This window comes from Diadema antillarum, unplaced genomic scaffold (genome assembly GCF_040938485.1).
Source record: "Diadema antillarum isolate AM-2024a unplaced genomic scaffold, OU_Dant_1.0 seq00002092_RagTag, whole genome shotgun sequence".
Classification (NCBI taxonomy): Eukaryota; Metazoa; Echinodermata; class Echinoidea; order Diadematoida; family Diadematidae; genus Diadema; species Diadema antillarum.
Window position 1 is genome coordinate 1 of NW_027272736.1, and position 13019 is coordinate 13019.

General features: G+C 36.6%; 1 protein-coding gene across 1 annotated transcript; it reads left to right on the plus strand.

Moving 5' to 3' along the window:
* Window positions 1-3353: 3353 nt before the first annotated feature.
* Window positions 3354-13019, plus strand: LOC139713896 (1-aminocyclopropane-1-carboxylate synthase-like protein 1). The gene is made up of 11 exons (XM_071625618.1): window positions 3354-3412; window positions 4131-4271; window positions 4664-4730; window positions 5730-5827; window positions 7288-7365; window positions 7826-7926; window positions 8843-8984; window positions 9739-9880; window positions 10365-10507; window positions 11178-11334; window positions 12818-13019. The coding sequence occupies exons 2-11, from the start codon at window positions 4149-4151 to the stop codon at window positions 12874-12876; spliced, it is 1110 nt and encodes a 369-aa protein (XP_071481719.1). The 5' UTR covers window positions 3354-3412; window positions 4131-4148; the 3' UTR covers window positions 12877-13019.

Here is a 13019-nt window from a genome sequence, read left to right on the forward strand (position 1 = left end):
CTGAATTTGCACTCAACTTCTTCCAATGGCTAACGGATGTTTAATTTTTGAATTTCACTGACCTCCAAATTTCACAAAGAAAACCTTCTTAGCATGATGGTTAATATGACATTTGACTGATATTGGAGATGTTTGCGAATCGGATCTACTACCTTTAATATTATTAAATCTAAAATGATTATTTGAAAGTTCGGAAATGCTGGAAATATCCTACCACAAGGAGGCAAAATATAAATGGTTCACATTCACAATAAATTTTTTTTTAAAGTTTTCTTATTTATTTTCGTTTTTGACAAACTCGCATACCAACGGCTGATATACTGTATAGTAAAGTGAATGTTTCATCTTCCAAACAGCATCCAATGGGATGGAAAACTCCAACTGAAAGGTGGACACCGTGACCATACTCGCTAAAGAAAACGCGCAATAGGGGTCGTTTTTTCTCACGGATTAGATGGAAAGTGTGATGTACGAGCGTATCAATGATCAAAGGGTATCAAAAAGGCCGAAATTTGGGAAAATGGTATATTGTTCAATCATGATGAAGTACTTCTTTAGGGTGCAGGAAACATTTAAGGAATACTTGTTTTTAAGGCCCGAAAAAATCATATGATCAATACTCGTTTAGGGGCATTTTGAAAGTCCATGTATGAGCATGGTGTCCACCTTTTAATTGTCGCTACCCCTCCCGGGACAGTATCAAAGGACCGTTTTGTTAATCAACGCAATCCCCCCTTCCTTTAAAAATCCTGGCTTCAGGCCTGCTAACGCGGGTATACAATAGAAAAAATAAAAGTTAAAACAACACCAGGAAAATCACTATTCTCAATTTTGCGGCGCGCTACGCGCGCAGAGTCTCGAACACAATTAAACTTTGCAACTTCCTGGCAAAATGAGTTTTTACTATTTCCTAGATGAAATACCGTAACGCGATTGCATGCAACAGACAAAAATACAAATTTCCTCGAGACTTTAAAACGTCATTAAAACAGTCAACATTCACAATTTGCGGCGCGCTTCGCGCGCAAATTCTTATACAACTTTTGTAGTTCGGTCGTCCAAAGAATATATATATATATATATATATATATATATATATATATATATATAATTGTGTGTGTGTGTGTGTGTGTGTGTCATCATTGGTATTGGTACCGAAGGTCCGTTTTTTTTAGTGACCGCACCCCCCCTTGAAAAATCCTGGCTACGGGCCTGCAGTGTTGCATATTGTGTTGCAATGATCGAGCAGTCGTGAGTCTGTTTTTCTGTCTTTCTTTTTTTTTATAGGGGAAGAAGGTTCAGGGAAAGCATTACAGTTGTTAATTATCAACCGCAAAGATACTCATGATTGAACAGTGAATGCCAATTATATCAAAGAGCGCACTGAACACAGAAGCGATGATCACCGGTCCAAAGGCTGAAAACTGTGCAAACAATTTTTTTTTTCTCCCTCCGTCGTTCTCGTCCTCTGTCTTTGGAACAGAGCATACAGTGACCAAACCTAGCTTGGTGGCATCAAAATATAGGGCTCTGGGGCCCATTGCATAAAACTCCAACCGGATTTTTTTTTCCGGTTGAAATCACAAAATTCCGGTTGGAAGCTCCCAACCAGAGTTTTTATGCAACGGATTTTACGTTCTTAGATTAGCAACCCTAAAAAATTCAGGTTGGGCAAATCCCAACCTGAATTTTTAAGGTTGCTAAAAAAGTTTTATGCAACGGGACCCAGGTATTCTTATCTTGTTATCAAAGATTGCAAATCATTTTACTCATGGCTGGTTGTATATCTGATACAACCCTTGTTTTGTCACTAGTAATACATGTAATAATATAATAGACGACTTACTGCAAATCATCCTTATAAACACAACTGAAAGACGCTAGGCTCGCATAACTAACGAAAATGAGCTTCATGTAAAAAGGGGGAAAAGGTTGAAGAAAAAAAATCCTCCTCAGCTTACAAATTTTCTCTAATAAAATTGTATGATGCACATTGATTATAAAAATCTCGTAACCTAGCATTATGCATTGGTTAATACAGTCGATATAATCATGCCCGTGGAGTCCCGGCCTCCTGGGAAATGCGACAACTTGCATTAGATTCCGACACCACGTTTAGGACCCATAATCTTAGTTTCGTGCGATCTTCGAAAAGACATTTTGACAAGTTTCTGTCATTCATCGGTAGTCGAGGATGTGTTGATACAGTGGCGGATCCAGAGGGGGGCGCAATCGGCGCACGCCCCCCCCTTTATTTTTCGTAAAAAACAAAAGAAATAAAAAGAAAAACAATGAAATGAAACCCGGAAGTGGCACCAGAAATATTAGTCACGCCCCCCCCCCCCCCCCCCCCCTTTACAGAATTCCTGGATCCGCCCCTGGTTGATAGATCGGTTTCTTGTGGATCTGGTGACTGGTGTAATTTATGTATATTGTAGACCGGCAGGTTGTCATGGACGGGCCTGTCACCTGCCTGTATAGCTCTCGGTGCGAAAATATTGTGTGTGAGATTTCTATTATAGCTATCAAATTTGTTTGACGTCTGTCCAAAGTATCAATTTGTGCGTTGTCATAACTGCTATTAACTGTTATCACAACACGCAAACTGGGGTCAAGTATTGAAATCTAGTGTTTATATAGACAATTCAGTTTTACCTTTTTATTTGCCGTGACATTTTTAGCAATTCTTGCTGACTTTGTCTAGGTGAATTGAAAATCGACAACTCCCTTCAGAAAACGCACTCGAATTCAGAATTGCAAATTAAAGCGAACAACAAATGCTTCCCTTTGGGACTCATTGGGTAAGACAATACCGTGTCTGCTAAAAGTGAGTGTTGCAGCTTTCGAGATGGTTATGATAATCGCTAGTAACTGATCCAGTCAATCATTCGTATGAATTTATTATATATTTGTTAGTCATGATAATACATAATCGTATCATAATATTCGTATAGGCCCTGTATTCTGTATTTCAATTCAATTTCTCTGTGTTGTATTAATGAGCTTAGAGACGTCGTAGTAAGTGCTAAATGGTATTCATTTGTTGGTCATATACATATCACAATATTTACATAACAAAATATTCGTAATTAGGTCTCGTATTCTGCATTTTGATATATGAATGTTATTTGTTTTTGTCATTATCTCATCATTATCATTATAATGATGATGATGAGTATTATTATTATGACCGTTATTATTGTAATTAGGATTATCATTATTATTATCATCATCATTATTATCATCAATATTATCATTATTATTATCATCATCATCATCATCATTATCATTACTGTAAGTCATTCTTACTCCAATTCACATCGTTTTCTTATCTCTCTCTGTTGGCACACAGGGTATCATCAATTTTAGTACGGCACAGAACACCAGCCTCTCGCCGGTGATCATTGAGAAGGTAAACATGAAGCTTGTCATGAATGTTGGTGATCGTTAGTTTGATGCTGATGGTGGTGACGACGATGGTGACAGTCGTGATATCCTGGGCACACCGTTGATGGTGACAGTCGTGATATCCTGGGCACACCGTTGATGGTGTTTATGGGAGTGATGACGATGATTATACGGTGACTGTAATAAGTATGGGGCTGAATTAGGAATGGAGGTTGTACACGCTTTCTTCTAAATGTAAGGGGGGGGGAGGGAAGGTTGTTATATCTGTGTCTTTATGAGTAGATCAAAACCAAACAAACACATGAAATTCCTGAAGGAAAACCGTTGTCTTTGAGAACCTCTAAGTTGAGTTTGAGCAGATGAATTCCCCCTTCCACATTTCTGGACTACAAGTAGTAATAGTAAAATAAGTTCGTCTGTAGATATAAAACACGAAAGACACTGAGGTTTTCTTGTACTTTATCATAATCATCTTTCATTTTCTTTTAAATTCTTAAAATGTATGTCTATGGAGAATCACTTGATTGGTTTTATCGCACTTGTTAAAATTCTTAAGTAAGTTTATCTCCAGATTTTCTTTGTTGTTTTAGCCACTTCAATCGCAAATAACTCAACTTGTTGTTGTCAGTTCGTTTTGTGATAAAACTCCTCACTTTCAGGTGTAGACTAAATCACTGAAAGCAAATCGTAAAACTGACGCATAATGCATTGCTACCGTGCAGCTCAACAAGCCGGGTTTTATGAAGTGGGATGAGTGGATGCTACCGTACACGGAGAAGCCTTGTTTGTGGAGACTACGCGAGGCAGTGGCGGGCTTTCTCACAGAACAAACGGGCGCCAAACAACCTCTTGACCCAAAGAAGGTGCGTCCGTAATTTTCAGTTAGTCATGAACATTCACTTGAATGTGTATGAAACTGGCAAATGAAAATTACAGTATAACCATCATTCATTAGTACAGAAATGTACGTTACTCATGATGCAGGGATTATTGTTGTGATGAATAAGATCATCAGTGTCCTTCTCCAGGTAGGAAACCTCCTCACCATATCTCTCTGCCTGCGCGCGCGCGCACACACACACACACGCACGCACACACTAAAATCTCTTTCTCCCTCACACACACACAAATAATAAAGACACTATGCATGATGCAGAAGACCAACGAGTCACGTGATCTCATATCGCCATTTTAAAGAAAGTATAACGATGAAAAAAAAAACCCACACTCTGCATATCTGACGGTCTTTCCGTAGGTTCTGATAGTGAACGGCGTGACGGCACTCATAAGCTTGGCGGCATTTGTTCTCTGCGACGACGGAGGTGAGTGAAGGTGACATGACAGACATAAAAGAGAAAGCTGTTTTTTCAAAAACGGTGAGACAAAAAAAACCCCCAACAATATCCAATCGTCTGTAGTAACGTCTGACTATCCTTCTTGCAAATAAGAGAGTCTCTTAATTGCGAGAAGGATAGACACATCATTATATAGTATATAATAATGGATATGAGAGAAATATTTTGCCCTGTATTATGGGTTATAGCTGGCTATTCCCGCGAAGGTTCCTCTTTTCTTCCCAAAAAATTTCGTTCATCCTCGAATGAATGAAGATTCTGCAATCTGAAAATGAATAGATGATTTCAATCCGTTAAAAGAAAAGAGTTTGTTGTGCCGAAGGGTTCGTTTATCCGAAAATAGATAGAGTTTGCTATACTCACGAAAACAAAACAAACACAGTCTTCTGTAAATGAGAAATACCGTATTATAATATTTCATTTTCGGATTAACAACGCAAAAGGTACAGAAAATTTTGCGTATTCTGTATTTCTAACTAATCTTCGAAATAACGAAGATTACCAGTTTTGTGTAGTGTCTTCTTTGGTCTCCGCCTTACAAGAGTGATCTGTGAAATGGTTCTGCAGTGAACATAACTTTATCACTCAGTGTGAAATTTGTCTTAGATAATTATTACAGTTGTTATTGCAGTGATTATTTCAACCACAAATACAACTAGTAAAATTGCCATTACTCCTGTTATTGCTATCATTCATAACTATTATGAATTTACATAATTTATGCAAGAAGCTAGTTATTACTATTGACTATACGCATTGGGCACTTTTAGGATGATTCATGTGATAATTGTTAGTTTTTGATTAGCATGATATGTTTTGTACTATTATTTTTGTTGAAAATGAAATGAAATGAATAAAGAATGAAAGGCAATAAATGGGATGGACCGTTTGTTGAGGTGTATGTCGGGGTATCGATATATCGATTTTGATGCATCTCTCTCTCTCTCTCTCTCTCTTGGTATAAAGACACTATTTTGACCCCGTCCCCGATGTATGGCGCCATCCCACGTGACCTCTCATTTGTCTCCAACGTTCACACATACCCTGTTCATCTCAACAGCAAGGTGTGGCGCTCTTCTTTCTTCGTCTCTCGGAATTATACATTATATATATTTATCTCTCTTACTCTTTTCTCTCCCTCGCTGTCTTTCATTATATGTGTATATAAATATATATATATGTATATATATATATATATATATATATATATATATATATATAGATCCGATATGTTTACACTTTCACTGTTTCTTCCTTGTATTCACTGAATGATATCCTCTGCACTTTAACTAAAAGTCATCTATTCGTAGATACCATCCTCTCTATAAGTGTTAGGCACATAATTATAACCATAATTTATATAAAAACACATACATTATATACATCATTAATATTTGTACATATATGCATATATTATTATACTACATTAGATTATTTATGTGTTTGTTTCAGCTTGTTTGTGTGCTTATCTATTGCAACTGATTAAAAAAGAATGCCCTTCATTTCAGTTTATGAGCACCGATTATTCAGTGTTTTAAAAAATATCCTTGATAAATAATGATAAAAAATAGACAGGTATCACACCACTTGGCCATCGAACTTCAGCCCGATAGCCAATGATGGATGTTATCCCAATTACAAGCGATATTCTGCATATTTATTCGACTTAATGATTAATGATAGCAAAGCTAAGCATTCATTAAAACACGATGATTAACATTGATGTGAAGAAGTACGGTTAATAGGATTTCGTCTTAAAACTTTACGATTTGATTTCTTAATTGCTTTTTGTCTCTTTTCTCTTTTGATATCATACCAAACAAATTGATTATTCTGTCCGTCAAGTTCTTTATAAAGAAACAAAGAAACCACGTGCATGAAAAATCAGCAGCTCATGTTCTGATTATTACTTGCAGAGTATTAATTGTCTTTCTCTATGCCATTCAAAAATTGTTCCTACATCCATGCAAACTTTATTAGGTTCGTGAATCAGTAACTTATGAAGTAATATCTAGTCACTGCCCATATGCCACATCACTCTCGGTTCATTGCTAATAATGCTGATTATATTGATACAGCTATCAATTTCGCCCCATCAAATACTTAATGAATTATTTAATGAAGGCAGGTCTGAAGAGAGAAAAAGAGTTAATAATGAGCAAACGAACAAACTAATGAATGGATGGACGCATGGATAGATGAATGAATGAATGAATGAATGGATGAATGAATGAATGAATGATTGAATGCGTGGATGAATGCATGGAAGAATGCATGGATGAATGCATGAATGAATGAATTAATCGATTAATGGATAAATAAATGGATGGAAAATAGGTGAATAAGAATAATATTGAATGAATGAATGAAAGAAAGAAAGAATGAATGAATGAATAAATGAATGAATGAATGAATAGATGAAAGAAAGAAAGATAAGAAAATGAATGAATGAATGAATGAATGAATGAATGAATGAATGAATGAATGAATGATTTTAATACGAATGACTCACTCTAAACCACAGGCCGGCCGAGATGGCAGTGAACCGTTCGAGCTCACCGTTGATCTACTCGAGGCGACGCTGCATGAAGCTCAGGAAAAGGTATAGACTAGCTGAACGCGTCGATGAATTTTTGAACCCTCGATAACCTCATATTGTTTTTTTTTTCCAATTCTGCTTTTTTTCCGGAACCATAATTACAATATAAAGGAGCACTCGACTTATCTCTTGCAGAGAGCAGGGAGAATGATGCTGCCTAATATTATCAGTAATGAATGTCAGCAATGGAAAAAAAAAATGAATGAATGAATGAATGAATGAATTAGTTAATGAATTGATTAATTAATTGATTTATGAATGAATGAATAAGTCGAGGGAATGCGTACATTTCATCAGAAAACTTTTGTTTTGTGGAAATCGCTTTATTATCTTTTATATCGTTCTTTAGTTAAACACATCTGGCTTTGTGATTTTTTTTTTCAATTTCATCTCACAGATGTCTTCTTTTTTTTTGCCAAATGCTCATTCATATTTTGAATTTGTCCTTTATTCTTTCTAACAGGGACACAAGGTCAAAGCACTTTTTCTCGTCAATCCCAATAATCCACTTGGCATTGTGTACACCAAGGAGCAAGTTTTGACGTACATGGAGTTTTGCAAGAGGTATAAATTTCGCGAAACAAGTCGTGTGGTTCTCCCCCACTGTCAATCACCTTTGCTGTGATGACATTGCGAAGTAAACAACATCATTTGGAATCATTGATTCGGGGGAAGAAGAAGTAGAACCACGTGAAGAAGAAGTAAAAGAAGAAGAAGGCAAGGAGAGAAAAAAGAGAGAAAATGAAGAACAAGAAGAAGCGGAAGATAAGGAAGAAGTTGAATTTTTAGTGGAATTTTAAAGTCATTATGATTATTTATGATAATGAGAAAAGCGGTATTAGAAATTGTAATTGTAATATTTGTGTTTGTTTTGTAGTAAAGGATGATTTTATTGTGCAATTTTAGTTAAGATAAATATGTTTGATTTCTTTCATTCTATGTATTTTTTACTTTCTTGTACATATTTTCATGTACTCTTAGTCTTTTTGTAAAATGTCCGCAGTATAGCCTGCGGGCTGCAATGGATATTTCTCAATTAAATACCTTTTCAATTCAATTCAAATCTGTCGTTTCCGATCTTAATCTAAACGAAATCTTCCTTTATCTAGATCTACAGCCCCCCCCCTTCAAAGGATATTCATTCTGCCCCTTTTACACCAATATCAAGTAATAACAGTTGAAACTGGAATATATTCCCAAATATTTCCGCATCATGCCCTGATGCACTGTATAGTTTGTGGTGCTCTGCAGGCCTACTTACTTGATATTTTGATATCCACTGTAATTACGATTATTAAATGCACACACTGTGAATTACAAGAGGTGAAACTGGTCTACATTCTGATCAATGCTGCTTACGTAGCCTTAGTTAATATCATGGAATGATTATTACTGAAATTCACTTTGAAGCCAGATTGTAGGTCTACGCTGTTGACTGAGAAGCATAAAATTGTTTAGACTTTGATTGTCTTTTGCTCAGACACGAACTCCACTGCGTTATAGACGAAATCTACCTCTGCTGTATTTACGACCAGTCCGTACCAAACTCGAGCGCACTGGGGTTTGACCCGGAAGAGATTCCAGACATTCAACGAACTCACGTTATGTGGGGATTGAGCAAGGTTAGTCTATAGCGGTGACGAGGTAGTCACGTGGATAGTGGATATGATATGAACTTGCTCAAAAAAACTTTTGCTATGGCTCTATAGGAAGCGAGAATGAGAAATTGTTAATAGGAATTAAAGGGACATTCCAGACGATTTTCATAATTTCACATCATGTAGTATATAAATCAATAGCTCCATGTATAGATTTGTGGAATTTATTGTGGTTCTTGAGCAGAGAAACAATACTTTGAAACACCTGAAACAAATTACACTGAACAAGGATGATGACATAGGAGGTTGACATATTTCAGAAATGTAGCAGTGTATTCCACTACAATACCGCTTGCTTGCGAGTTCACCTATGTATGATCTATGCATGCCTTCTTCTTTTGTTCTGCTTCCTTGAGCCCCAACTCATGCATTCTTATGGTGACTCTGCCATGTCATCATCCTTGCTCATTGAAATTTGTTCTAAATTGTGAAAATATTCTTATTCTTCATCCCAATTATCACAAATTCTGAAACTCTGCCCTCAGTATAACTAATTTATAGTTGTTCAAATGTAAAAATCTGAAAATCATCAGGAGGTCTCCTTCAAGTACCTGATTAATGATACAACATCACTTACAGATCCTGATTCCATGATGTAAAATTTCGTTCCTTTGTTTAGTCATTTATGTTTTAGTAAAGTTCTGGTGAAAAGTCTGCAAAAAATGTCAGAAATTTAGAATTCGTAAAGAAATACTTTTCACGTGTCGTGTTCGTGTAGGACTTTGGAATGCCAGGTTCACCTGTTGCTGCGCTGTACACATGGAACAACGACGTCTTTCGGGGAGTGGCCGGCCTGGCGGATTTCCACGTCGTGCCTGGCTACAACCAGGAGGCAGCAGCTAAGCTTCTGGAAGATCGCGGTATAGCATCTTCATTATGTTGGGGGGGGGGGAAAAAAGGGGCGATCCTTGATAGTTTCATGTTTAGATTTGTGGAATTTATTGTGGTCCTTGAGCAGATAAGCTAATACTCTAAAAAGAACATACGCTGAACAAGGCTGATGACACAGGGGCCTCATGTTATATTTCAGTAATCTGGTATAATGTGGCAGTGCATTTGCATTATATTAGAATTACGTACCTTATTACTTTTTCGGATTAACCAATCTTCAAAATATCGAAACTTTTATCATTTTCGGATTAACGATCGAACCTTCGGAATAACGAAACTTCATTTCATTTTTTTTTTTAAAATTAACAAATCGTCCGAATAACGATTCTTATTTCAGTTTTGGATTAACGAATAATTATAATCTACGGAATAACGAACCTTATTGCAGTTTTCGGATTAGCGAACTGTAACCGATAGTGTGATCGGTGTCCGTTTCGCTCCCTGATCTTCTAGATTGGCTCCACAATGTCTGCCTACAATCCAACCTCAATACACTCAAGGAGCATGCTCAGATCACCATGGCAACGCTGGATGAGATTGGCGTGCCTTACGTGAAGCCATCTGCAGGGCTGTTCATCTGGCTGGATTTACGAAAGGTATTTTTTGTCTATTGATTTTAGCTTTACTCTATCGTTTCAAGTGATATAATTCTTCTTGATGATATTAAAACAGCAACATAATCTAATGACTGTCTATTCATTTTCTTCTTGTCTCTTTTCTATTCTCTTTTTTTTTTTGGTCCTTTTTGACACAATACTTTGTTCTTTTCTCTGTTGAACTTCTTCTTTGTCGTCACTTTTATCTCTTTGTATTTCCACTTTTCTCTCTTTTTTACCTATTTCTTTTATCATCCTACTGTTTTGGATTTTCCATTTTTGTTTCTCGTGCACCTTAATTTGCATCGCCATCTCCGTTTACATTTGAAGAGTTTGTTCGCAAAAACCGATAAGTCAATATTTGCCAAATGGAGATATTTGCGATTAAAGGTCAAGAAAAATAAAGAGAATAATAAGAAAATGTTTGCTTCTTTTGACCATAACTTCAAAAATGTATACCTTTATAATTTATGTAGTGACCAATATATCGTTTAAAAGGTGTTACTTTGTACTTTATGACAGAGACCGTACTTCAAAATCTTCAAAAATGGACTTATCGGTTTTTGCGAACACACTCTTCATTTTTTTTTCTCTCCCATCTCTCACACCCCTCCGCAAAAACTTCTTCCCCTCCCCCTTGTAAATTAACCCCTCATCATGACACACCCAGTTTATGTCTGATACGCCCACACCTGAGGAGGAAATGCGACTGGCGGAACACTTCCTGGACCAGGGCGTGGTCGTTCCTCCAGGTGCGGGTTTCTTCTATGATGAGCACGGCTGGTTCCGAATCGTCTTCGCCGTTCCCAAGTATCAACTGGTGGAGGGTAACGTGTCACTTTGTTTCCACTTGTAATCCCCCTTAGAGAATTGACATAAGAAATCATAAAGAAAAGAAAAGGAAGAACACTCTAAAAACATCCGGGTCAAAACTGACCCGGAAAAGGGTCCGATGGGGTCACACTCCGTTCCAGGTAAAAAATGGCTTGGAATTTGGTCATGAAGACTCGGAACGGGGTCACCCTGACCTAAATCTTGACTTATAATTTGGTCATATCTGACCTCATTCCTCGTAATTTCTGACCCGTATCATAGTGTGGCCCCAACATACCCTTTTCCGGGTCAGACTGACCCGGATGTTTTTAGAGTGAAGAACAAAGCTTTGATAATAGGGGAGATCCACAGTGGTAAATGTTTTTCAAGAAGGGGGAGGGGGGGGGGGGGGGAGGTTCTTCATGTCAAACTCCTCCCAAGGGTCCTGAAAGGTAGATTCCCTATACTGATGATGCACCCACAAAAAAAAAGAAAGAAAGAAAATACAACGGGGTAAATAGTGAATCTGTCCTAATACAATTTCCAGGTAGAATAACTTGTTACCCATATCTTACAGAAAATCCCATATGATTTGCTTCAGTGGTCAAAGAGAAATTATTTAATGAGGATTTTTGTAGAGCATGACAGGAATCCCTTTCCCTCCATGCAAGTTCTATCCATTGTGTTCACACGTTAATATAATATGCAGTTCCAAGCGCATCCAATAATGCTTAACTTGGAAGAAACAGAACCATGACATGCTTTACAATGATTCACATTCTCTGTCATATTATCATTTTGTATGAGTATGAGCTTTTTTTTTTTATATGAATACAATTTTTCGCATTCTTCAATGTTGATTGAATGTGTTTTGTATAAATAGAGCACTAAGATTATGTGATATGATATCAAGAAAAGATACTTGTGACTGGCATTATAATTTTAAACAAAACAAAGAAGAAACATATACTTTGTGTCATTCTGTTTACTTCATCATTACTATTGGCTGGGACCTGATAGTGCACTTTATATGTATTCTTTTACTTTATTTTATTGTAACTTTGTTATCATGCATAGTTGTCAAGTCCAAAGAAATATGTATATACAACTGTACAATGTATAAATATGTTTTTTCTGAGCTTCATTAATCTAAATATTGTTGTAAGATTATCATGGTTAATGTTATTATCATCATCATTAGTATTCTAATCCTTGTAATCTTATCATTATTATCATTATCCTGATCATATAATTATTTCAAACATTCCAAATGCTATTTTCGTCAGAATTCTTTTTCTTGTTACAGTTATCTATAATGTAACCAGAATACCGATACTAGGGTCATACACAGCAATAATCGAATACACTACATCAGTCTGGCAGGGCTATCTTTGAGTCTTATCCAGTAGTCGTTTTATGTTTCAAAGCTCGTTAATGACATCGTTAATTTTGTCCACTGATCATAAATGTAGAATTTTTCTCTTTTTCTGTTTGCAGGTTTGAAGAGAGTTAAGGCTGCCTGTTTGTCGTTTGCAAACAAGTCCGGAAAAACCTAAGAATACAGCTCAAAAGCCATTGTCGTCGAAATGAACTTTAGTCAACAATCTACGCTGAAATATAATAGATTACCTACTATCAGTCCATGGACCTATGACCAATAGAGACCAGTGGAGCATGTGTCTCGTTTATGGAATGCCGA

What these genes read in the sequence shown, in the direction of transcription:
- LOC139713896 (XM_071625618.1), top strand. Translation starts at nt 4,149, where the DNA reads ATGAAGTGGGATGAGTGGATGCTACCGTACACGGAGAAGCCTTGTTTG. An exon ending in AACCTCTTGACCCAAAGAAG is followed by an intron (nt 4,272 to 4,663) that starts GTGCGTCCGTAA and finishes GTCTTTCCGTAG; the next exon opens with GTTCTGATAGTGAACGGCGT. An exon ending in TTATGTGGGGATTGAGCAAG is followed by an intron (nt 8,985 to 9,738) that starts GTTAGTCTATAG and finishes GTGTTCGTGTAG; the next exon opens with GACTTTGGAATGCCAGGTTC.